The following is a 22150-nucleotide window of genomic DNA, read 5'->3' as shown; positions in this document are numbered from 1 at the left end:
CGCATGGAATGCCTTTCAGCCAGCTCTGTGGAGGCTTTGCTTTCGTTTTATTTAGTTTTTTAGGTTTCCATGAATAAATAGTTTCATTCGAAGATAATATAGCCGCAAAATAAGCCCGCAGAAATAAAAATACGCGCGGACTATTTGCTTCTAAGGACTACTACGTATTACTCCGCCGATGGCAGAGCGGCAAGCCGCCACGGGACTGGCTGAAAGGCACTCCACGCGTTGGTCGACTCCGCCCACCGTACGAGGGAGAATTCAAAAAAAAAAAGGCGGGAGCCAGGCGTTAATTCGATTTAATTAGGGGAATCGGCCACACAGGGCAATAAATCGAAGTTTATAAGAAAGCTCGGAACGTGTAGATCGAGTTCCCGCGGTAAAAAGACCAGTTCAGATTCCTCTTCAGTGCACCTTTAAACGTCTAACAGTGCGAATACAGTTATCACAGCACAACAACGCGAGATGTACGTCGGCCTTCAACCCAAGCCATGGCGGCGAGGACATATTTAACTACCAGATAAAGCCGGTGAACCTAAGAAACGCCTAGAAAGGAGTTGTCATAAGCTTGGATGCTTGAGGAACTCGTCCAAGGTCGATATGACGTCGCACGGTTTTAACTTGCTGAACACGTCCTGCAACAAATACGAGGCACTATTAAATTCTCTGCGGCGCTACTCAGCATCTCTCCGCTTACCTCTAACGAAGACTGATCGTTTGTGCCAAGTATTTCGGCCTTTTTAGAACAAACTAAACTTGCGGCTGCGACTGTAATGAAGGAAAACACATAGAGAAAAGTTCTCGCCCTTGTGCACATATATCTTGCAGAGATACTTTACAAAAACTCAGCAAGGTATAAATCGTTTTCTGTCTGTCACCTCCTGCTCTGTGCTATATTTCTAGCCGATTCGCTGACTACAATTTTTTACAAATCACGCGTAACGAAATCGCAGCTAGAGGACACAATTCAATTGAGAAATTAGTTATTTCAGTAACAATGGAAGGAAGCTACACTTCGATTTGGTTCTAATACCTACTGGCCGCCAAAAGTACCCGGCAAGAACAACGAACAGGAGTGGTAACTTCGAATTTCAACGCTGCGTGATAGCATCATGGATGCCTGAGAGCCACTAGCATGTAGCAACAGCACTTGGCTACCACAAATGCAACCATCCGTCATGTCACGTCTTCAGTGATGGTAATTTTAAATATCGGATTACCTTTCTTAAGTTGTCGCAGTGACACATTAAAACCTTTTGTGCCTAATTGGTCGTCACATCATGCTTTCACCGATGGGAATCTTTATGTTATTGCTTTGTTGCCTGGAGCAGACACCGTAAGAAGTAATCTACGTTGTATACATAAGCCATATTTTCCTTTTTTGTGAGAGAATTTACCAAGATTGACAGACAACATTCTTGAACAAGAAAAATGTATGCGCTTATTTTCCACAAGTATAAGTACATACATATATTGGCAAAAAATTCCATAGGTACAGTCTTTGTAAAAAGTAACCAGGCTGCATGCTTTGCTTCTAGCTTGTACAGTGGAGCCCTTGTGGGTTTCCCAAAGATCAAAAGTTGTTGGAAGGTAAGAAGAGCCCCAGTCCTTACCTTCAACGACCATTTCAGCCTCAGGGAAGCTGTAAGGGCTCCACTGTACGAGCTAGAAGCAAACCCTGCAACCTGGTTACTTTTGACAAAGACTGTACGTCACGAGGTGCGCACTTTAACAGGTTTTGTGCAAGAGCTAAAATGTCTCGCTGAAAATTGCTAAAACGTCTCGCTATGACGACATATACTCCAGCTAAAACCGTTTAAAACAAGCAACGTCTCAAAGGCCAATTTTCTTTCCATAAGCGCGTAAAAGCCAAAAGGGACACAGACGAAACAAAAGTAACGCACATACACTGGGAGCTGTTCTTACTTTCCTTCCATTATACCTCGTCTGGTTTGGGCGCTGTTAAGCATTGCTATTCAAAATGAACTAGACTAACAGTATATCTAACATCAAAGCTAGATTCTGTCCGAGATTACAGATAACAATAACTGTCTCAAGTATGCCGGTGGACACACGAACCGGAAGGTGGGAGTGAAAGAAGAAAGAGAGAATGCGGTGTCGTTGTGGAGGTGTCTGGAAAATTACCGAAGACACTTTGGACATTCTAAAGTGAGCCATGCGTCTCACTCACTCGACTGTACCGAGACGTCTGGCGAAGGAGCGGCAGTGCGGCTGCCATCGCCGACGCGCGCGCGTTCGTTCTACCGCTACTGTGACGTCACGGTTGCTATGCACAGCTGAGCCCCCACCGGCGCGCCGGTTGCTAAGGAGAGGAGGAGGTTGCGCTGCTGCGTGGAGGAGAGGCCACAGTTGGCACGATTCCAGAAGCGTGACACCTCTGCTGACAACCTTCTGTCGACAACGATCAGGCATTAAAGACTTTCGCCTTAATATATGTTCACATGTTTACACACGAACACCCGCGGGGAGGTGGTTGCTGGAAAAGGTTAAGACGCGTGGTACGCAGTGAGCAACTCAAGTTTCAAGTGTTACCCGGCAGGACGTAGACAGAGTCGTAGCCCAGAATCCTGTCCCACAGCCTCAGCACTTCTTCCGCTGGCAGGTGCGCGCAGAAGGACTGCATCAACATCTGAAACACGATGGGTTGCCTGCGATGTTTTCGGAAATATAATAATTTTTCGTGAGACAAGAACCGTGCACTTCGGATGAAGAGCTGTGGAGATGAAACGAAACCAACCTACAGATCGACATTCTTGGAAGCCAACGCAGGCAGGAACTCAGGCTCCCTGTACTGGACCAACCTCTCGAATGTCAAGAGCAATGATACTATACCCTGAAGGGGAAGAAAAATGCAAATATCTGGTGACGAATGGTTACCGCCATGCAAACTATTCTGACTTCCACATGCTTGCCAATAGGGCTCTCTGCTTGTGTAGCTGCTGAGTTTGACAAGGTATCGAATCAGCTACAAACGGTTGAGTTCGCACCTCAAGGACCAGTGACCAGCTGACGGCACCAGCACCAAGTTTCACATAAGTTCTTTCTAGAAGCCTTTTTCATGATGAGTCTAAGTTCAAGATTTTAGCGAGGGATATAAATGACAGTCACAAAAATAAATATTGAAGCCAAGCAGCGTCACCCGATGGTTTCGGAATCAGCTAACTCTGTTACCTTTTGTTGTTAGAGGCTTAATTCTTGTCTGTACTGTTTACTAATAATGCAAGAAACAAATGCGTGTTTGGGCTGTAATATGCTCATATAGCTACAAAATAAGCATACGAAACATCCTCAATCTTTCTCGCCATTGGGAAATGTATCTTTTCTTGCATTGTGCTTGGGATAAATTGTCCTTTACAGGAGCTTCATTACATTCTCCTTTCTTTTCCGCGTCACGTGCCTGATTCCTGTCGTGAGATGATCTCTCACCTCTGGATCCGACGAAACGGCCATCAGCTTGTGGAAGTAGCGGCAGTACATTTCACGGAACACGGCGTACATGACGCCCACGTCGGCATACATGAAACACAGGGGACTCACTGCAACGAACAAGTGACGCATGGCCAACGGTGTTCAATCTCACCCCCGCCTCCTTCCTCCCCTATTTATTCTGAGAGCTGTAGTCGAATACAACTAAAGAACGAAGCGGCAAATGCTCCTCAGAAGAGGCCCTCTAGCCAATGGAGTCGACCGATTCCCATAGCGTAATCGTTAATCCCTTTGAACCTGCTAACGTGACATCGCAGGAGGTGGCACGGCTTCAGCGGCTTAACTGCGGCTTAATGGAAAATCGGTCGAAGTCACTGGCTGGAAGGTCTCCACAGAGGCACATCTGCTTCGCGCTTGAGTTGTATCCAACTATAGCTACTGGTGTGTGCTAATCTTCCAGCTATAAATTTGCGTTTTCTTTGTTTATTCTCAGACTTTAAAAATGCATAGGCCATAAATCTCTATGATGTCTACAGGCAGACTACAGACAAGTCTCCTAAAAGGTAAGGCCATAATGCACTAACTGCTTGCAGACAGTCCATAGGATTTCTCTGTGGGTAGTCTTTAGACAGATGCCTATAGACTGAGTCAAAAATTATTGCAAGGGAATTCTAATAGTTAGCATTATTGTTTAAGTAATAATTATAAATGTGGCAGTACGTAGAACTCACCGAGCAAGGAAAACCCGTAAAAAGGAACTACTCCGCACGGCAGTTCAGCCCGCAATAGAATGGTCCCAAAGGAATTCTTTCGTTGCGTCCTTCTCGCAACTTGGTAATCTCGTGTGAATGCCAACATCACCTGCAAAATGCATGAACAAACGAACGAACGCAATGTTCCCGTTGTTTGTCACGACTCCAGAATAATGCTTGGACGTTAACTTTCGACAGCTAAATTCATCGCTAATGAGATCTTCATTTTAAAGAATGCAAATTGTTAGCTTGTTTGAGAATATGCAACTTACCTGATAGCAACTGTCATCGAAAACAAAGTACTCGATGTCGTTCATTACGGCGTCCCGAACGTCCTAATAGCAAATGAAACAGGTATCTTGCTCGTAGTGATCCAGGAAGAATGCTGTGATGATTCGATAGTTCACATTGCAATCACCTTTATTATAATCTGGTCCAGCAGCAGCTCATATCGAATCACCCTTTCCTTGAGGTGATCAAAATCTGCATTCGCCTGAGTGAAACAAGACCATTTGTTGTTATTTTTATTTGAGTTTCATGTAGAGTAGAAACACAGCCAGCCATCCTTAAAGGGAAGCTGAAACGGTTTTTTGAGAATTTGAGGTTGTTCAAGAATTCGAATCTATCAAGCTTCTAGATAAAGCATGAAAAGTATTTATGCACTAGAATTTAAAATGATGTCATAATCATCGATTAAAACCGCGACGATGTTTAGGCTTCTTCTCAATACGTTGGAGGAGTGCGAGGAAACTCGGCAGTGACGTCATTGTTGCCGAATTTTCAGCTGTCCGCTGCTTACGCCTGCATGCTGCTGTGTGTCGTCAGATGGTGCCAAACAATGCATCGTGAGCTTCACCTTCGATGGCGTCGGCTTTCTTCCATGGAATAACCGTTTCTTCGCTGGAAACGTAGTGCCGTCATACGTGACGTCATTATCGGGGCCTCTGCCCGTCGCTGTGCACTTCAGAGAAGCCTGAACGCCGACGAAGACTTTATTCGGCGATTACGCCACCGTTTTAAATGCTAGAGCAAAACGATTTCGCAGGCTTTACGTGCACGTTTCGCACATTCGGCAACCTTAAACTCATCGAATTCTAAAACCGCTTCAGTAGCCCTTTAAATCTAAATGCGTGCGCCTCTGTTTACAACCTTTTCTTGCGAAGACACGCCAAGCACCCTCGACCAGAAGAGCCTTCGCATGCAGTGCGGGCAGCCTCGTTTGAGGAACTCCCTTGCCGCAAGATGGTCGCTGGTGTCGTATACTGCAAAGCAAGGGACGCGCAATATTTTCTTGTCACTCCTCCGGCTACGCTCATTCCAAAAGGCAAGAAAGTGCGGACTGAAATAACTTGACCTGCTTGTGTACAGATCACTGAAGTCGAACCTTAAAACCGTGTGACAATTGTAACCTTCAATGGACCTCGATACAACTACTGAGGAGAGTACATAAACTCGCTCAGTCAATACACTGTTTTGTCATGGAACACCTCAGCCAAATAATACACTTCTGTACGCAGCACAGGAAGAACAATCGCGCACGAAACTTGGCGAGCTCTTTCTGGCAACTTTTTGAAACTGACTCTCCACCGTGTTGCGCATCTGTGTATGTAGTTTAGTCTTTCACACGTCACGCAGCTACCATGGCCGCGAAAAGCACCACCCCGGCGAATTCCCGCGAGCATCGGCAGGCTTCAACGGAGCTGAGTGAGTCTGGACGACGGGGGAACGCCCACCTTTCAACATGCAAAAAGAGACTACAGGAGAGGGAAAGGCGCGAAGATGCTGAAATGCAAATTTCAACTCCAGATAACTGCGGCGTCCTTTAACATCCCAGGCATACCGACGCATTATTGAGAACCACTATGAGAATCCCTTTAGGAAAGAGTGAGCGAGAACAGGAAATATGCGTACAAAGAGATAGATGGATTCAGTGTACATCTTTGAACAAATATTGACTCCCTCCGTGGCAGAGCATTCGCCTCATGTGAAACAGTTGTTGGCCGGTGCCGCCGCTTACAAGGTGGATTTTCTCATGTGTGCAGTTAAGTGTGCCACAGCTTGGTGCTCACTCAGCCTTCCGTGGGTGAAATGTTCGGGTACGCTCTCATCCCGGGGGTTCACCATGCTTCACAAAAGGGGTGCAGTGAAATGAGTACCACCTACTAAGCTGTGCAAATAATTCGTATTCTGCGCTGTCGACGTCCTGCGATCTTGGAGCTTCGTACGTTGGCGCCTTGAGTAGTTCTCTCTGCACACAGCGAGAACGAAGCCTATTAGCACGGTGCTCACGACCGCATCGCCGTGGTTCAAAAAATATCAAAAAAGGGTGTACGTACCAGCTCACAGATATCTTTGGTTTTCAGCGCAACTGAAGCTTGAGTAAGAATGCTTATGATGTACAGAGGCAGCATGTTTAAAAAACAAAACACATAGAAAAGTGAACATTTCTCATTCCAAGTCAATGCTTTTCATTTTCACAGTTAACCTCTAGCCCATTAAGTTCTCCCTGAGTCCTTGCGGACTCATTTATAAAAAGTGCAGATCATTGTGAAAACTGATTGGTTTAGCTTTCTCGCGCCAGGTGCCGCCATTATCTACGACGAGAATAAGCAGACTCTAGACCCTGTAGATCTCTGTAGAAAATGGACAGGGCACATCAGGAAAGGATCCATCTATGATAACTTAAGAGGTAGCGTCCTACTAAAAAGATAACATGTGCGCAGGGAGTGGTAAAAATTACGGAGAGCACTTAAGACTACTTAGTGCTTTGAATGCGAAAACATTGTTTTTTTCCTTCTATTTACCTTTATATTTTTGTTCTTTTTCTCTTCATAATGCCACACCTACTTCTTAGAATACAGTCATAATGCAATGCGTACACTATAGGTTCACCTTTGTTCGCCAGAAAGCAATACGGTTTTATGATTTTGTGGTCTTGATAAATGTGGTTTTAATTCCCAGAAGGCTGCCCTAGTGTCTACGGTGCGACAAAGTAGATGAGATCTGTCGTCACAGCCGAACTCCACGCTGTGATGATTGTCGGCGTTCTGCCCACTCTACTGAAGAGTGCGTCGTTTCCTACGCGGGCAAGCTGCGGGGAGGTACCCATCCTACGGATGAAGCTGTACAGGAGCATTTCATGGATGCTACTGAAGTGCAGGACGCGACTGGCTGCCCATCACAGCACCTATCGGAACTGTTAATGAGGTCATGTCGAAAAATGAAGACGCGGTTTCTTGCTCCACGCTTGCTGCAGACGTGCTTGTTCCCTCTCAGTCTTCTCCACGAGGGCAGCTGCCTCCTGTCACCCAGTTGTCCGTGGAATCCCCTGTTGAGGAAACGTCTGTCCCGTGCATCAGCCCTATAGAGGCCGTTAATAATCCGATTAGTAAATTTGGGCCTGCTGCTACATTGCTTAGTCTGTGTTCTGCAGGGGTATCAGGTGGCGTGAGTTGGTACACCATGGAAGAGACAAAACCAGCGCTGTATTCAGCAGCCCGGCGAATGCTGAAATGCAGACCCATTCTGTGAAAATAAGGCTGCGAAGCAGTGCACATCGCCAGCATCCGGATCTTCTGAGGAGACGGAGGACGTTCTTCTTGCCAGTCATAATTCCCTCCGCAAAGCGTCCAAGGACACGCCATTTCGTCGCGGAAGGTCAAGGAGAAAGAGTGCTTCCTCAAGAGGGGCCTCGCTCTCTCACTGCTTTCCTGACCTCATGGATGCGTAATTCCAGCGCCAGTCATGGTGACCACCAAGTAACTAAGCTTTGCAACTCTGAATGTCTGTGAAATCCGTACTCGGCAAAAGCAGGTACAACTGCGCCGATTTTTTCCACGCAGTCGGCTCGATTTTGTCGCTGAACAAGAGACAAATGTAGAGAGTGATAGCGCGACAAAACGAGCCTTCCAGCCTCTTCTGGCAGATTGCAGTGTTTGCGCGTCACACTCTATGGGTCTTTCGGCGGGTTGTCTCCTGTTTCTCACAAAGAACATACCCTATTGTTACCATGTGTACCTAGCAGATACGGAGGGGTGGTTCATATGTTGTGAATTTCGGGTGAATGGCTAGTTGTGGCGGTTGAATAACGTTTGCGCTTTCTGTGATCAAGCAAAGAGAATAGCGTTTTTGGAAACCTAGGTGCTGTTCTTGAATCTGAGCGTCAAATAATTTTCATGGAGGAGTTTAGTTGCGTGTGTAACCCTATTTATCACTCTGTATCGAGCAGAAGTAGCGATAGAAGTTGTGCAGTACTATCTAGCAACACCGAAAACGCAGGCCTACTAGACACCGGGCTATGTGGGCCAACGTCCTGCTCCTATACATGTATCCAAGGAAATTCGCATTTCCGTCGAAACCGGATCTACGTATCTTTGGCTCTCTTTACCCGACTCATCTGGTGCTGTGTAAAGCCAGTGTCTTTCTCTGACCACAACATGGGTACTGTGTCTATTGGTGAACGCAGCCGTACTAAGTTCCAACCTCGTTGGGCTCTTTGAAAGCTCGATGCTACGCCAACTGGCGATGAGTGTTTTGGAGCACGCGAAAATTTAGCTTTACAGTCTTGTGCCTCAAGGGAATGCATAAACATGAAGCTAGGGAAATTTTTAAGCAAGTAGTACTATGCACAGCATTTGAAATTGGTTCGGTTATGTCCTAGTTTAAAAAAGCTGGAGAAGCAGTTGCCGCAAACACTTTATAACCGTTATGATATTGATTGGGACGCTCATCGTTGGTGTGAACTGTCAGCTTGAACAGATTGACGCGGAACGCTATCGGGCTCCCCGTATTCGGCTCGCGCCAGTTGCGTCTCGCACTCTGAGGAATCAACTCGTCAGGCTTTTCTTGATGAGCGCCGTCATGCGTATGCCAAGAGAATATCAGCACTCTCTATGGTACTGTATTGCTGACTAGCACACATTTAATAATATCGGAATTCAAGAAATACTACACGTCTGCATTCCGCTTCCTCCCAAGCCTCAGATGCTGTTGTATGGCGCCTCGTCTCCCTTGGGAAGCCCCTTTCAGGGGATGAGCTCGACAATAAGTGGCCCTTTAACTTTAGCAGAACTTGAAGATTCTAAGAAGCAGTAGCCACTTTCAAAGACGCCTGGTCCCTATGGCCTTTCTGGAGAAATTTACAAGGTCTTTAAGCTCCTCTTGAGCCCCATTTTACTTAAGATTTTCACCATTAGTCTAAATATATGAAATTCACCTTGTATTGATACCAAACAACACTGATAAAGAAAAATTGCTATCATTCAGGGGCTTTAAGCCCATTACGCTATCTAACGTGCACTATTAGATTTTTGCAACTGTCTTGTCGAATCGACTACAGTTTGCAATGTCGACTATCATTGGACCTCACCAGACTTATGGTTTGAGGGGCCATTCCATTCAAACTAACCTACATATTGCCCGAAAAGATATGCAATTTTGCAGCAACTCTCAGGAATAACTGTCAGTGCTTCAAATCGATCTTGCGAAGGCCTTTGATCGTGTCCGGCACTATTTTCTGCTCTCACTTTTCCAAAACATTAATGTTTGTTCAATTGTCTATGAAGGAATACGTCTTTGCTATAATAATTGCGGCACCTGCTTTATTGTTAATGGTTCTCTTTCGCGGCCCGTGTTCTTTTCGTCTCTCAGACAGGGGTGTCCACTATCGCCCCTTCTATTTGCATTCTGTACTTAGAGCCGCTATGTACGAGCATTCTGCAGAGTAGTGCCATTCGAGGTATCCGTGTCCTAGATAGTGAGCTCTAAGTATTAGCTTATGCATATGGTCTATATTTATCTGCGCAGACAAGCAAAGCGTGAATGGAGCTGTTCTTTTTAATTGAGCAGTTTGGCATAGTGTCGGGTTCCCAGATGAACCATTTCAAGAGTGTTTGGATTGTAGGTATCTACCCCAGCTGCATATGCTGACGTGACATGGACGTGTGTGCCGCCTAACTACCTTGGACTACCGTTAAAAGTGTACAGACAGAGCGTAAACTATTGGAAAGGTAGCGTATCGACTGTACACCGCGACGCTCAGACATTTGTCCCATAAAGTCTGCCAATATTCGGCAAGACTACTGCGTGTAACTTGTTTCCAGCAACAAAAACTTATTATGTTTTGCAGATTATTCACTGTGCCAGGATTTTTATTCATCGCTTCCATAAAGTTTTTGTAATTTTTGGGGGGGGTTCTTGCGTGGAACCCATGCGACGTAATGATATTTTCCGCCTGTCAGCGCGGGTGGGCTAGGTTTAGTCCATATTTATGCGCTGCAGATTGTTGCCCGCTTTATGTTTTTCGCGACACTTCCCATTCGATACTTCGAGCGTTTCTCTTTATTGGCTGGCCAGACGGAATACAGGTATGTACCCAACTGCCTTTCCGCACGTCCTACCAGGACTGCGTCATGGCTAGCGCTGTCGAAGGCAGCCTTGTCGAAGGCAGTTGAAGGCAGTCGAAATCCAGGGTCAAAACTATATTTTCTCTTTCTTCGGGTGGTGGTGGTGGTGAAAAACTTTAGTACTCAAAGAGAGTTTGGGGGTGAGAAAACCCCGCTGCATGGTTGGTATCCTTAGTCCGGGACATCGCACGACGAGGCCTCTAGGATATCCTCCTTGATTTGAAGAAGGTTGTCTTGCGTAGAGAGTCCTTGTAGAAAGCCGAACATAACTGAGGGGATCAAGTCATTGTCATCTAGGTAGTTCCGGGGGCGTAAATGTACTACTGGCTCGTACAGATATCCTAGATACCATGTGTGCGAAGTCGGCCTTAGGTAGCACAGATTTGGTTTTTCGCCCGCCTTTGGGAACGTTATTATTTCGGCGGGCTTTCACTCCGAAGGCACTTCCCGTTTTCTCATAGCTCGCAGAAATGGTCGGTTAGGTTGGTATCCGTTTGGGGTCCCAGGTTGCGGATGATGTTGTTGCCAGTTCGGTCGCCGTCTGGAAACCTATTTTCTGTGGCCATACGAACCGCTGCGTAGACGTCTTCCTCCGCGACACGCCGGTTTACTCTTCCATCTCCGGGTCCCTGACAGCTGCTCTCGCTGGCGGCCAAAAACATCGGGCGTCTTGGGACACCTCCCGGTTTTCGTTCGCATAACCGTTGTAATGCTAACGCATTAATAACGTTAGAATATCACAGGGTTCTTTCTTTCAGAGAAGCTCTAAAACGTCACAAAATAATAGCCCATTCCAACAATCTAAACACACATGTTCAGCTGTCTGTGCCTTTCAGCAAAGAAAACAGGTCATGAGCTTTTTGGACACCTCATCATTGTAGACAGATTAGCATATATTTACGCGGGTGCTGCCGCTAAGCGATTGTGATAGCGGGCCACGTCTCAATTTTTTCAGTCCAGGCTTCACTATTGTTCTGCACTTACAAATCTTATCTTAGTGCCGTGGCAAAGAGATTTTATTACCTTGAGTTCCCTGAATCGTGGCACAAGCCGTCATCGTTGGTCGGTGGAGACAGCAAGAAGTCAAGGAAATCCTGTGGTGTGTAGAGTGGCTCGACTGCCAAGAGCTCTGCGGAAAAACCACGAACGTGCATCAACCCGGGCTCCCTGTCCGATGGAGGCAGATGGGCATTAATAACTGAAATGTTTGCTTATGGTTTATGGGGGTTTAATGTCCGAAAAGCAACTCAGACTATGAGAGACAGCGCAGTGAAGGGCTCCGTATTTTTCGACCAACTTGGGTTCTTTAACGTGCACTGACGTCGCACAGTACCCGGGCACCTAGAATTTCACCTCCATCGAAATTCGACCGCCGCGGCCGGGATCGAACCCGCGTCTTTCGGGTCAGCAGTCGAGCGCCATGTAACCACTGAGTCGCCACGGCGGCATATAACAAAAAAAAATTACAGCCGATACGTCGACCTACTGTGCACAGAGATCAATATGAGACAATATTTTCAGTGAGCATTGACATTAACATAACATTAAAAGACAGTAAAAGAACGGAATGGGTCAAACAACAAACGCGAGTTGATGGTATCCTAGTCTAAACCAAGAAAAATAACTAAATGAGCATGGGCAGCACATGTAATGGGGAGGAAAAAAATAATGGATGGTCCATTAGGTTAACGCGCTGCATTTCAAGAGAGGGTTGACGTTGCAGAGGGTGGCAGAGGGTCAGGTGGGCGGAGAAGATTAGGACCTTTGCGGGGATAGGGTGGCAATAGCTGGCACAGGATATGGGAGATACCTTTATGATGACTGTCATTAAACTTCTGGGCCGAGGAGCGGTAGAAAGTGGCCACAGAGCTATTTTTCGGGACAACCACACCAACAAAGGGTAGAGGGTGGATAAGATTATTCTGTCTCTTATTTCTCTTTTTCTTGCTGGGAACTTAGCTATTACGCTTCCAATTTCATTTTTACTTTCCGCCGGTTCAAATGAGGCACAACTCAAGCAGCGGAGGTAATTGGCCCGATATTCGAAACGTATTGGCAAATGCCTACAAATGCCGAGAGAGAAACCATCCATTTGCAATATTGGGCCGATTGCCTGCGTTGCTGGGGTAGGGTCTCGTATTGTGTCGGTGTGCCAATCATGTAGACGATCGCGCTGAAAAAGCGCAGGTCAGAGCTGGATTCAAACACATATCCAGGCCATCCAGCCGGCCGTAACCGTAAGTGGCGGAGAGTGCATGGAACCGGAACTATAGCACCGGCCCTTCCGCGAGTGAGCTGTACAGCGCGACGTTCACATGGCCTTATCTGCCACCACTCGATAAATATGTCAGCAATAGCGGTCAATGCCGTGATGCAAATGAGTCTAAGCGGCCGATTGGAGAGCAGCAGAACGTGGAATGCGAGCTGAACGACGGAACGTATCGTAAAATATTAAATTCGATAAAGAGAGGGGAGTGGCGCACGGCCCTCTAGTGCTGGGCAGCCTTGTCGTCGAAACTGATCCGGCTAATGGCAGCCATCTGTCATGCGTGGGCGGAGACGGGATCAGCTACGAGGGGCCTTTGGCAACACCGGTGCGGAGTTGCAGCTTCACCGTTCGGGCTGCGCACGCGTAGACTGTATATAATTAATGATCGTTCTGGTTCGGCCTTGATGATGAGCTACGGGGACCCAAGGCCGAAAAGGCTGAGACGTTGACATACTTCATATTCATCTTTTTTTTTTTTCCTCTTTAGCGATACGTGGCATCGCCCATGGGGCAGGGCTAAAGGCGGTGGCCATAGTCTCATGACGCGGTCATGTCATTCTGTTTGCGTAACGGTAGCAATGTTCAGTGACTGCGTTAAACAGCCCGAATTATATTTTTAAAAATAATCGCAGTAAGCATAATACACTGTCGCAACGCGGGTTGTCGCAAGTGCAAGAAAAAAAAGAACAACGATGCGGACAAACCTTTCCACTCCCTTTTCTTTCTTTTTTTTTGCTATTAATATTCTCTTTCTGCCGACTCACAAAGATACGCCTTTTTCGGGGCTTAATATGCACGAAAAGACTGCTCAAGTGAGGGCACTGCCAACGTCCTTGCCCTAAGCATGCTCGACGCCGCCATATTGAGCACTGAGCAGTAAACGTAACAACGTAACAGCGTTCTCGATCTCTCGCAGGATCGCAACAATTGCCTTATAAGGAAGGAACGCGTGACTTTGTATAAGCACTTTTTTGCAATACATGTCTTTCGCCGTTCATAGTGATACAATTAAGTAAATATGCTCCTCACTGAATACGTAATCGACAGAGGGGTCTCTCCATAGAGAATAATTTTATCACAAGTATTATTATTAGTAGTAGTAGTAGTAGTGTAGTAGTAGCGGTAGTGGTGGTAGTAATAATAGTAGTAGTAGTAGTAGTAGTAGTAATAGTAGTAGTAGTAGTAGTAGTGGTGGTAGTGGTAGTGGTGGTGGGGGTGGTGGTGGTGGTGGTAGTGGTGGGGGTAGTGGTGGTGGTAGTGGTAGTGGTAGTAGTAGTATAGTAGTAGTGTAGTAGTAGTGGTAGTAGTAGCAGTAGTACAGTAGCAGTATAGTAGTAGTATTGCAGTAGCAGTGGTAGCGGTGGTGGTGGCGGTGGTGGTAGTAGTAGTAGTAGTATAATCATCATCGTTACCATCCCATCATCATCACCACCATGCGATGTCGCCGTCGCTGGTGCTAATGTTCAAGGGGTGAGAAAAATAAAGAAATCAACTGTGATTTACTCACCGATTTCCTCGCTTCCCAAATCGAACCATCTGGCCTCTACAAGCTCTTGCTCGCCTATGGTGCGCTGCGTGGGAGACGTCAGGAAACTCTTGTCTTAACACGCATCAATATTGGTGCGCTCAGTTGCGTTGTGCGACAGCGGCCACGAGTGTTAGGGGGTATATTTTAATTTAGGCATCATTTTATTAATGTCGATCGTCTTAAATACATCAAGAGTAATGGAAGGGGCGGCAATCAAGAACGACCTTCATTAATCACGTAGAAAATAGGGAATTTTATACTTAATACAAGTGTACAATAATGCACAATTGAAGTGAGTAGTCGCAAGCTAAATCATTAACCTGTGAATGTTTTCTCATTTCATCGCGCGCATAGCATGACCGGGAACTAGATAAATATTTCGGTGCTGATATGCACTCGTGTGTCCTTATTTGAACACATATAACCTTGTATATTATTGTATTCCACGCAGCAGTTATGCGCGTTACTCACAGCAAAGTTTACATGTCGGCAGCTAAATCTTTCTCCTGCCTTTCTACTGGCATGCACTGAAGCATTTCTGTTGCGGTGTCACCACACCAACCAGGAACTCCATGTGCCCCTTTCTTTTCCTTTCATCTACCTTTAAAGGCCCGTAGAACTACTGCTGTAGAGTAAATTTGTGCAACAATTTTGTCGTGAAATAAGCCTGAAATCGTAATTCTAGTATGAAAGCAATTTAGAGCACCCAGAAATAGAGCAAAATAATTACTTATGTTTAGAATTCATCGTATGTGTAATCAAGCGTATTGAGAAACTAACCTTACGGCTGAGTGGCAACCCAAACTGTTTGCCCGTGTCTAGGAGGCACTCCGTGAGCTTGGTGTGCCATGTACTCTGTAAAGCACAATCAGGAATGCATTACAAAGGACACTGTACATCAACTAGTGATTCGTACAAGATTCGCTGTACAATTCTGGCTACTGATTTTTTTAAAAATAACATCGTCCCCTAAACGCACGCAAGGCTGGATAGCTCACCTGACAGTCGTCAAGGAACGTCATGTTCAGGCTGCCCTCCTTTGTTGTCACGCTGTCACTGCTGTCTTCTTGGAAGCCATTGCTGAGTACACACTCTGTGCCATCTCGCAAAAGCAATGGCAAAAAAAAAAAGCTTGCAATGTGATAGCTGTTCAACAATAGCTGCACGCTTTTGTAACGGTGTGGGTGCACTTGTATAGTCCTCCATGCGAAAAGCTTGCTAACGAACACTCACACACCAGTGGTCTAAAGTGGAGTTTCGGCACAAATTAGCGTTGTTTCAAAACAGGTTCAGACATTTAACGGCAGTTGGAAGTTTGAGCAGAATGGATACAGCACGCGAAATTTAGGAAGCCCCTCACATTATACACACCACTCTCGCGCAGTTCATCTCCCAAGACGTTGAGAATCGAGCAGTCCGCTCCTGGTGTTTTTGTTATGACCCGCTGCAGAAAGAGAAGCACAAAACGTAATAAGGTACTGTACTCAGCTTCGAGAAATTTTAGCATACGTAACACATAACTACATAGATTCTCACAAAGAAAAATCATAATGCGTGCGAAATATGAAAAAAATTCAGGAGGCACTTTGTTGACCTAAGGTGCGGTGAGGCAAAAGCCTTAAGAGCGGTGTTGCTGCTTGTGTCACTGATGTGAAACGCGACAGCGTCTTGCAATGCTGCCAGGGAGTCCATAGAACGCCATCGCTCGTTCGGCTCTACGCCTTGTTCGTCGGTAAATTGGTTTTTGAGGAAAGGAAATGTATCTTTCTCGCATATCTCGGTGGACACCTGAACCTCGCCGTAACGGGAAGGGAGGAAGATGGGAGTGAACGAAGACACCGTATTCACTAGACGCGCCTTTGTTCATTCCAAACCATCGAGCTGGCATGACGGAGGGGTTAGCATGCTCGTCTCGCACTCTGGAGACCGGGGTTCGATTCCCGAACTCGACCAATTGCCTACTCGGTTTTATTTATGATTCTGCTCTGACTAGAAAGGTTAATCAGGCTAATTGGGTAATTAAGCAATGAACTGAACTCAGTCCCACTTACTTGGAGCATCACTATACGATCCCTTCAATTGGCTGCATGGTTACTAGGCAAAGTACAATTGGCCCCGTTTGAAATTCGCGCACTGTGACGTCACGTCCGTTTCGACCAATTGAAAAGCGTTACATTTCTGTCGACAACTCCTGCTTACAACGATGAGGCATTAAAGGCTTCCGCCTTAAAAAAGCTCATACAAAGCACTCTGTATGGCTAAGGAAACCAACAAATAATAAAATCCCGTGTACTGTGCGATGTCAGTGCACGTTAAAGAACCCCAGGTGGTCGAAATTACTCTACTACAACTGCCGTCATAGCCTGAGTCGGTTTGAGATGTTATGCCCCATAAACCAACCAATCTCTAAAAGGAATATAGGCACCAAACGTTGGTGGCATGTTTCGTACTCTGCAACGATGCGTAAGACATTAGTATACATGGATCACCACATAGTATTCGCCTACAATCGGTGAACAATCTATAATTGAACTTTTTTCTCTCGTTGTGTTTTGGTTTAAGTTTAAACATTCGCTCCGAACTGCAGTGTAGGCCACGTGAGATATAAAAAAAGCGATATAATCACTGTTTCTTCGGTATTTATCATTCCGGCTCTTCAGGTAGGCCGGCTTCAGCGTCGTAGTGAAATGAAACGGCGAAGCAGCGATTATGCAGCAATTTTTTCATGCCTCACGTTATCTATACTGAACTTCGATATAAGAGACGTTGTTCGAGTGTTGGAATCCATGAGATGAAATTCAGTTGTAAATTTTATATAGGACCCTCGTTTTCCGGTAAAAATCGATTGTCCCCGATTTTTGCATCCCGAACAGATTTCTTGAAGATCGGATTAAATCCGATTTCTACGCAAAAATAAGCCTTCCAGGAAACCTTATCTCAGTCTGGAAAAAGCTGAACACACAGGAAGTAAAAACCGCTCATCTTGTGCGGACATCAAAAGGATGTTTTCAGTCAAGCAATCAATTTAAACTTCTTTTAAGGCTTTTCATTTATGACGGTGCTTTTTTTTTTAGGCCAAGCACAGACATTACGTTTAGGAAGCGAGAAGCAAAAGCGCGGATACTGACCACACGTCATATCGACATCATTGAATGAAGCTGTACGGCATACTGCTACAAGGCTTTTGTATTGACGTTGAAAGAATGTTGTACCAGTGCGCAAACAAAGGGAGATAGGTGTTTCACTGACGCAGGAGTGCTGCGCAGTAGATGGTAATGTGCGCGGCGAAATAATGACAATAAATAAGAAAAAATAAATATCTGATTTTACAAAAGTTTTGCTGTAGAACCTGCTATTTCCATATCGTTTACGAAACGAAGCGCAAAAAGTAAAGCACTTTATGTCCGGCCCAAAAACTAAGGCTTATAGTGGATGGTCTTCTCCTGCAAAATATGACCAATAAAACCCGAATTATGGAATCATTTGCTGAATAACCCCATCTGTACTCGAATTTGAGGCCAAAAAATGTCGCCCGCTTTTTATCCCCCGAGTTCCGAAAAAAAAAAAAAAATCTGGAAACGAAGGGTGGTTTGGTTTATGGTTTATGGGAGTTTAACGTCCCAAAGCGACTCAGGCTATGAGGGACGCCGTAGTGCACTGACATCGCACGGTACACGGGCCTTTAGAAATTTCGCCTCCATCGAATTTCGGCCACCGCGGTCGGGATCGAACCCGCTATTTTCGGGTCAGCAGCCGAGCGCCGTAACCACTGAGTCACCACGGCGGCGGAAACGAGGGACCCTAATTATACAGCGGTCGTAGGCGAATACAACGTGGTTATCTATATATACTAACTGTCTTATGCGCCGTTAAAACGAAGAAAAATCTCAACCAAAATTTTGTATTTATACTCCTATCAGTGTGCAATGGTCTGCCCCTGCGTGATTGGTGAACTTGTTGCTTTTCAGGTCTTGTGAAGAGCTATGAAACTTACCAGCAGGAAGGGAATGGAAGCTCAGAAATGCGATAGAAAAAATAAGAAAGCAACGGCAGATGAAAGTTATTAGGTTTCTATTTGAAGTCATATTAACGGGCACGTTTTGTGCTTTTGGAGCAAGCAGCCGCAAACTGGCACAAGATACACGCTAGGCTATGAACTTTACGTTGCTCATGAGAAGTTTTCCTGCCAGCGCCTCGGAAAAAACCGTTAATCAACACCACTCAACCTTCCATCAGAAGTGATAGAGAACGAGAGCTCTTGAATGAGAAACCAGAGGTTGTAGCCAATGTGTCGAGCTCACTGAGACGCAAAATGTGTTTACTAGCCTGCTCCCGTTTAAGAGAGTGTATATTTGATCAGATCTCCCGTTTGCAGTTCAATACCATAGCTCAAAGCAGAATGTTACTCACTCGCGAGCTCTAAAAGGAGGTGAAGTCGGTTCCCAAGATATGGTTTTGTTCACTGATAGTAATGCTAAGCCCTGTTGTGAATGGCGACAGCGTTGGACACTCGCAGTCTTGGCTGTTGTGCAGCACCTGATGGGGTTCAGTCTTGCCAACAAGACCACAAGGCCTGTACAGGCAACACGAAGTTTCAGAAGCGTGTTGATATGGACAGAGCGTGAGTCGTACTCACGAATTTGCCCGTGGTAAGTCGGCCAGCAACCGTTGTGAGTGCGGCAAAAAAATACGAAGAAAAGCCACAGAATAGCGACTAGCCAGCACTATCAAGACGTTAATTCCTTTTGGTGTGTTAACCTCTCTTCCCTTCTTCAATGCCGACCACTGTATTGAAGCATCGGCCATACCCTAGGTGCTTTACACTTCAATTTGTCCCGATCCGTTTCGTGGCCGATTGCACACGATTTTTTTTCATCGTCCCCCAGCACAAATGAACGAGATCTGTACCGCTAGACACTGCTACTCGTAACAGACAGGACAATGAGGTTATGCCTCAGTCATATCAACGTTATAACATTCTTCGAGCACCGATACTCTCCACTGAGCTAAATGAAGTTTGGCACAGGTAAATGGCCCCTGACCGCATGCTAGTCGCCACGCTCGTGCTCACCAGGCCAAACAAAAATAGAATTCCACAAAGCAATTATCGCGCGTTCTCCTTACCTGCAAATGGTCCAGGACTTCAAAGCCCGTGCTGGTTTGGAGTTCCTTCCTCGTGTCTTGAGACGGCGGCGGCGATGCCATTGTTTCCGCTGCCGACCGGCCCAGACAGACCGCGCGACTGAACCAGCCCTGGCCGCCGCCACAGGGTCACAGGGAAAGTGAGCCGGGCCAGCCCAGACGCCCTCTTTCCCCCGGCCACACTCTCTCCAACAAGGTCACTGCCCAAGGGTAGCAGACCCGAAGGGGAGCGAACGACTACTCAAATAGCTGCCGGAAGAGCAGCCATGTATGTAGTATGTGCGCAAAAAGAAAGGGTGGGTTGGACATCTAGGGCACTGTCTCGCCCACTCACGCCATCCCTCGAAAAGACAAAGATGAAGTAAAAAGAAAAAAAAAGTGTCGGCTGCCCATATTAAGCGAGAAGTAAAATGCCGAGAACAGGTGAGCAAGTGAGCCAAATTAATGATCGAAAGAGAAAAACTGGGCGCGGGGGGACTAGGGCGAGGAGTGGCACGGGTACGGCGTTTTTGATGCCCCAGACGAGGCCAGTTGGTTGCATAAGCGGGCGGTCGCCGCGAGCTCCGCGGCTCAGCCAAATGGAACTCTTTACTTAGGATAATGAGAGCAATTCGGGGGAATAAAGGCGAACGGCGTAGGGGGAAGAGCTCTCAGGGGCTCCCTTCGCCATTAATGCATCTGGGGATTTTTCGGCTTACGCACACACACGTGGATGTTCAGCTAGCTTTCCACTCCCTTGATCGCCCGCGATTCTTATTTTATCTTCTCTTTTTACAGCTGTCTTTCGCGCTCTGGACAGCGCTAAGGCGGCGACGATCGCCGTGAGTTAAGGACGCCCTATCTGTTCCAAAATGCCAACATTTCCCCCCTGAGATTAGAGCGAAGCCACGCCCGATGGGTTGCGAGAAAATGCGAGGTCGTCAGAGAGGGAGAAGGAAAAGCGACTCAGTGTATGACGTCAGGAGAAGAAAAGGAAAAGGTCATCTTCTTGCTCTCCTTCTCTCTTGCGCCATAGTCTTCCACACCTCTGGCATGTCACGTCCGCGGCGACTGTATATATAACGGAGGTGCTTGACGCATGTTACTGCAAAGACGCTTCACGACCATAGTTGCCGCCCTTTTACCGACGCTATTCGCTGCCCACATGGATTACTGCGGGATAAGCAGTGCTATCTGCGCCGGTGGTTGTTTAGCATGGGTGCATAAATATGCACGACAGCTCTCCTGGCTACCCCGGGCTCGTTTTATCTTACTTGTTTAGATGTTTATTCATTGTTTTCTTTACCTAGCGAGGTGTTCTGTTCAACCCGTATTTAGTTGCTCTTTTGTTCTTTTTCCTTCCCGGCGAATAAATGGATAAGGGGCGGGAATCAGAAGTAAATATCGTTGTGCTTTTCGCGTCACATGATAAAAAGAATCGGTAGTTACATGACAGTTCATGCAAGATGCATGTGTTGCATGGCATTAACGGATTCTTAATTATCAGAAGTATGTAACGAAGTAGTGGGGCGTGCTGGCCTTCAGTGCATGAAATGATACATGAAGAACGCCTGAATCGAGTTTCATTAATGAATTTTACTCCCAAATGCGTTCAGGAATCTAGGTACTACTGGAGACACTTGAACACATCGTTCCTAATCGAAACACTGCTACCACACAGAAGCCGAATTCTGCGACCTCGTGCCTTACAGTCGAAGCACGCTCGATGTATCGAAAATAATTAAGAGAGCAAAAATTTATCTTAGTTCCCGAAGCTTGCCAAAAGATTTAAACGTGTGTGTCGTCCTGCAGTTTTTCGGGCGCTTGTAATAGCTACGCAAGTTTAGTGAATCCGGAGGGAATTCCGCCCCGTTACGAAAGGGCTCGGCGTTTACTTTTCCCTCTGTGTCGAGGTCAACGGGCGTAACGTCCGCACCGAAAGGCGTCCCTCTCTAACGCTGTCAAGTAATGTGTGTCGATCGTGCCACACCTTCTTATTACGCCCGAGCTGCTCGGTAGGCACGGGGCCCAGTCCGACAGCACAAGTGTCCATGTATACTGACCATAGGCACTCCGTACGCTATAGAGTCCCTAATGTGCCGAATGAGACGTGACGAGCCTCCGAAAAACCGTACGCGTAGCACGGGAGCGGTCATTAAGTGCGAATTTCGGCACTAGCGACGACGCACACTCGACAAGACCGTGATCGAAATTGAAAACCACGTAGTATGCGATGTGCTTGCCCGACCCATGCGGTACAACGGGGGACAGAGCAGTGACAGTGGTCCATTATGCGAATGAACACAGAAGGCGGAGAGGTGGGCCTGTTTGTTACCCGTGGCTGTTATACAACATCGCAGATGAAGACACGTTGGCCACCGCTGCCCAGCTGCGCGCAGGTCAGCCGGGGCATCTCTCCTTCCGGTCACGTCCGCTGCCATGGGGTCATAACTTCACGTCTGCCTCGAAGCCGTATCGCGTCTACCAAATGCAGGTCGCAGAACACGTATGTAAACACTGTTCGAAATTCGTGCATTATTTTTATAGCATTTTCTTTCGTATATCACGAGTTGTTTGTTGGAAATTGTGGTAAAGCCTTATTTTCTATACCACCGCCATAACAAAGTGT

The 22150-nt window shown here is 46.4% G+C and overlaps 1 protein-coding gene across 1 annotated transcript; it reads right to left on the bottom strand.

Moving 5' to 3' along the window:
* Positions 1 to 401: 401 nt before the first annotated feature.
* LOC149371796 (TBC1 domain family member 19) lies at positions 402 to 20869 on the bottom strand. The gene is made up of 17 exons (XM_089585283.1): positions 19525 to 20869; positions 15772 to 15844; positions 15399 to 15502; positions 15181 to 15255; positions 14380 to 14443; positions 11627 to 11732; positions 6536 to 6587; positions 6363 to 6447; positions 5349 to 5461; positions 4618 to 4692; positions 4472 to 4534; positions 4179 to 4308; positions 3448 to 3557; positions 2763 to 2854; positions 2554 to 2669; positions 698 to 768; positions 402 to 635 (listed from the first exon to the last, which is right to left on the bottom strand). Exons 1-17 carry the CDS (start codon positions 19603 to 19605, stop codon positions 561 to 563), a joined length of 1485 nt encoding a protein of 494 aa, XP_089441409.1. The 5' UTR covers positions 19606 to 20869; the 3' UTR covers positions 402 to 560.
* Positions 20870 to 22150: the final 1281 nt, after the last annotated feature.

The sequence above is a fragment of the Amblyomma mixtum genome, chromosome 1 (genome assembly GCF_055824585.1).
Source record: "Amblyomma mixtum isolate Tamu chromosome 1, ASM5582458v1, whole genome shotgun sequence".
Lineage (NCBI taxonomy): Eukaryota > Metazoa > Arthropoda > Arachnida > Ixodida > Ixodidae > Amblyomma > Amblyomma mixtum.
This window is presented reverse-complemented; position numbering and strand designations above follow the sequence as displayed.

Coding starts and splice junctions, on each gene's coding strand:
- LOC149371796 (XM_089585283.1), bottom strand. CDS start 19,605: ATGGCATCGCCGCCGCCGTCTCAAGACACGAGGAAGGAACTCCAAACC. Junction 15,845..19,524: donor AAGTCCTGGACCATTTGCAG/GTAAGGAGAACG, acceptor CTCTTTCTGCAG/CGGGTCATAACAAAAACACC. Junction 636..697: donor ACGATCAGTCTTCGTTAGAG/GTAAGCGGAGAG, acceptor TATTTGTTGCAG/GACGTGTTCAGCAAGTTAAA.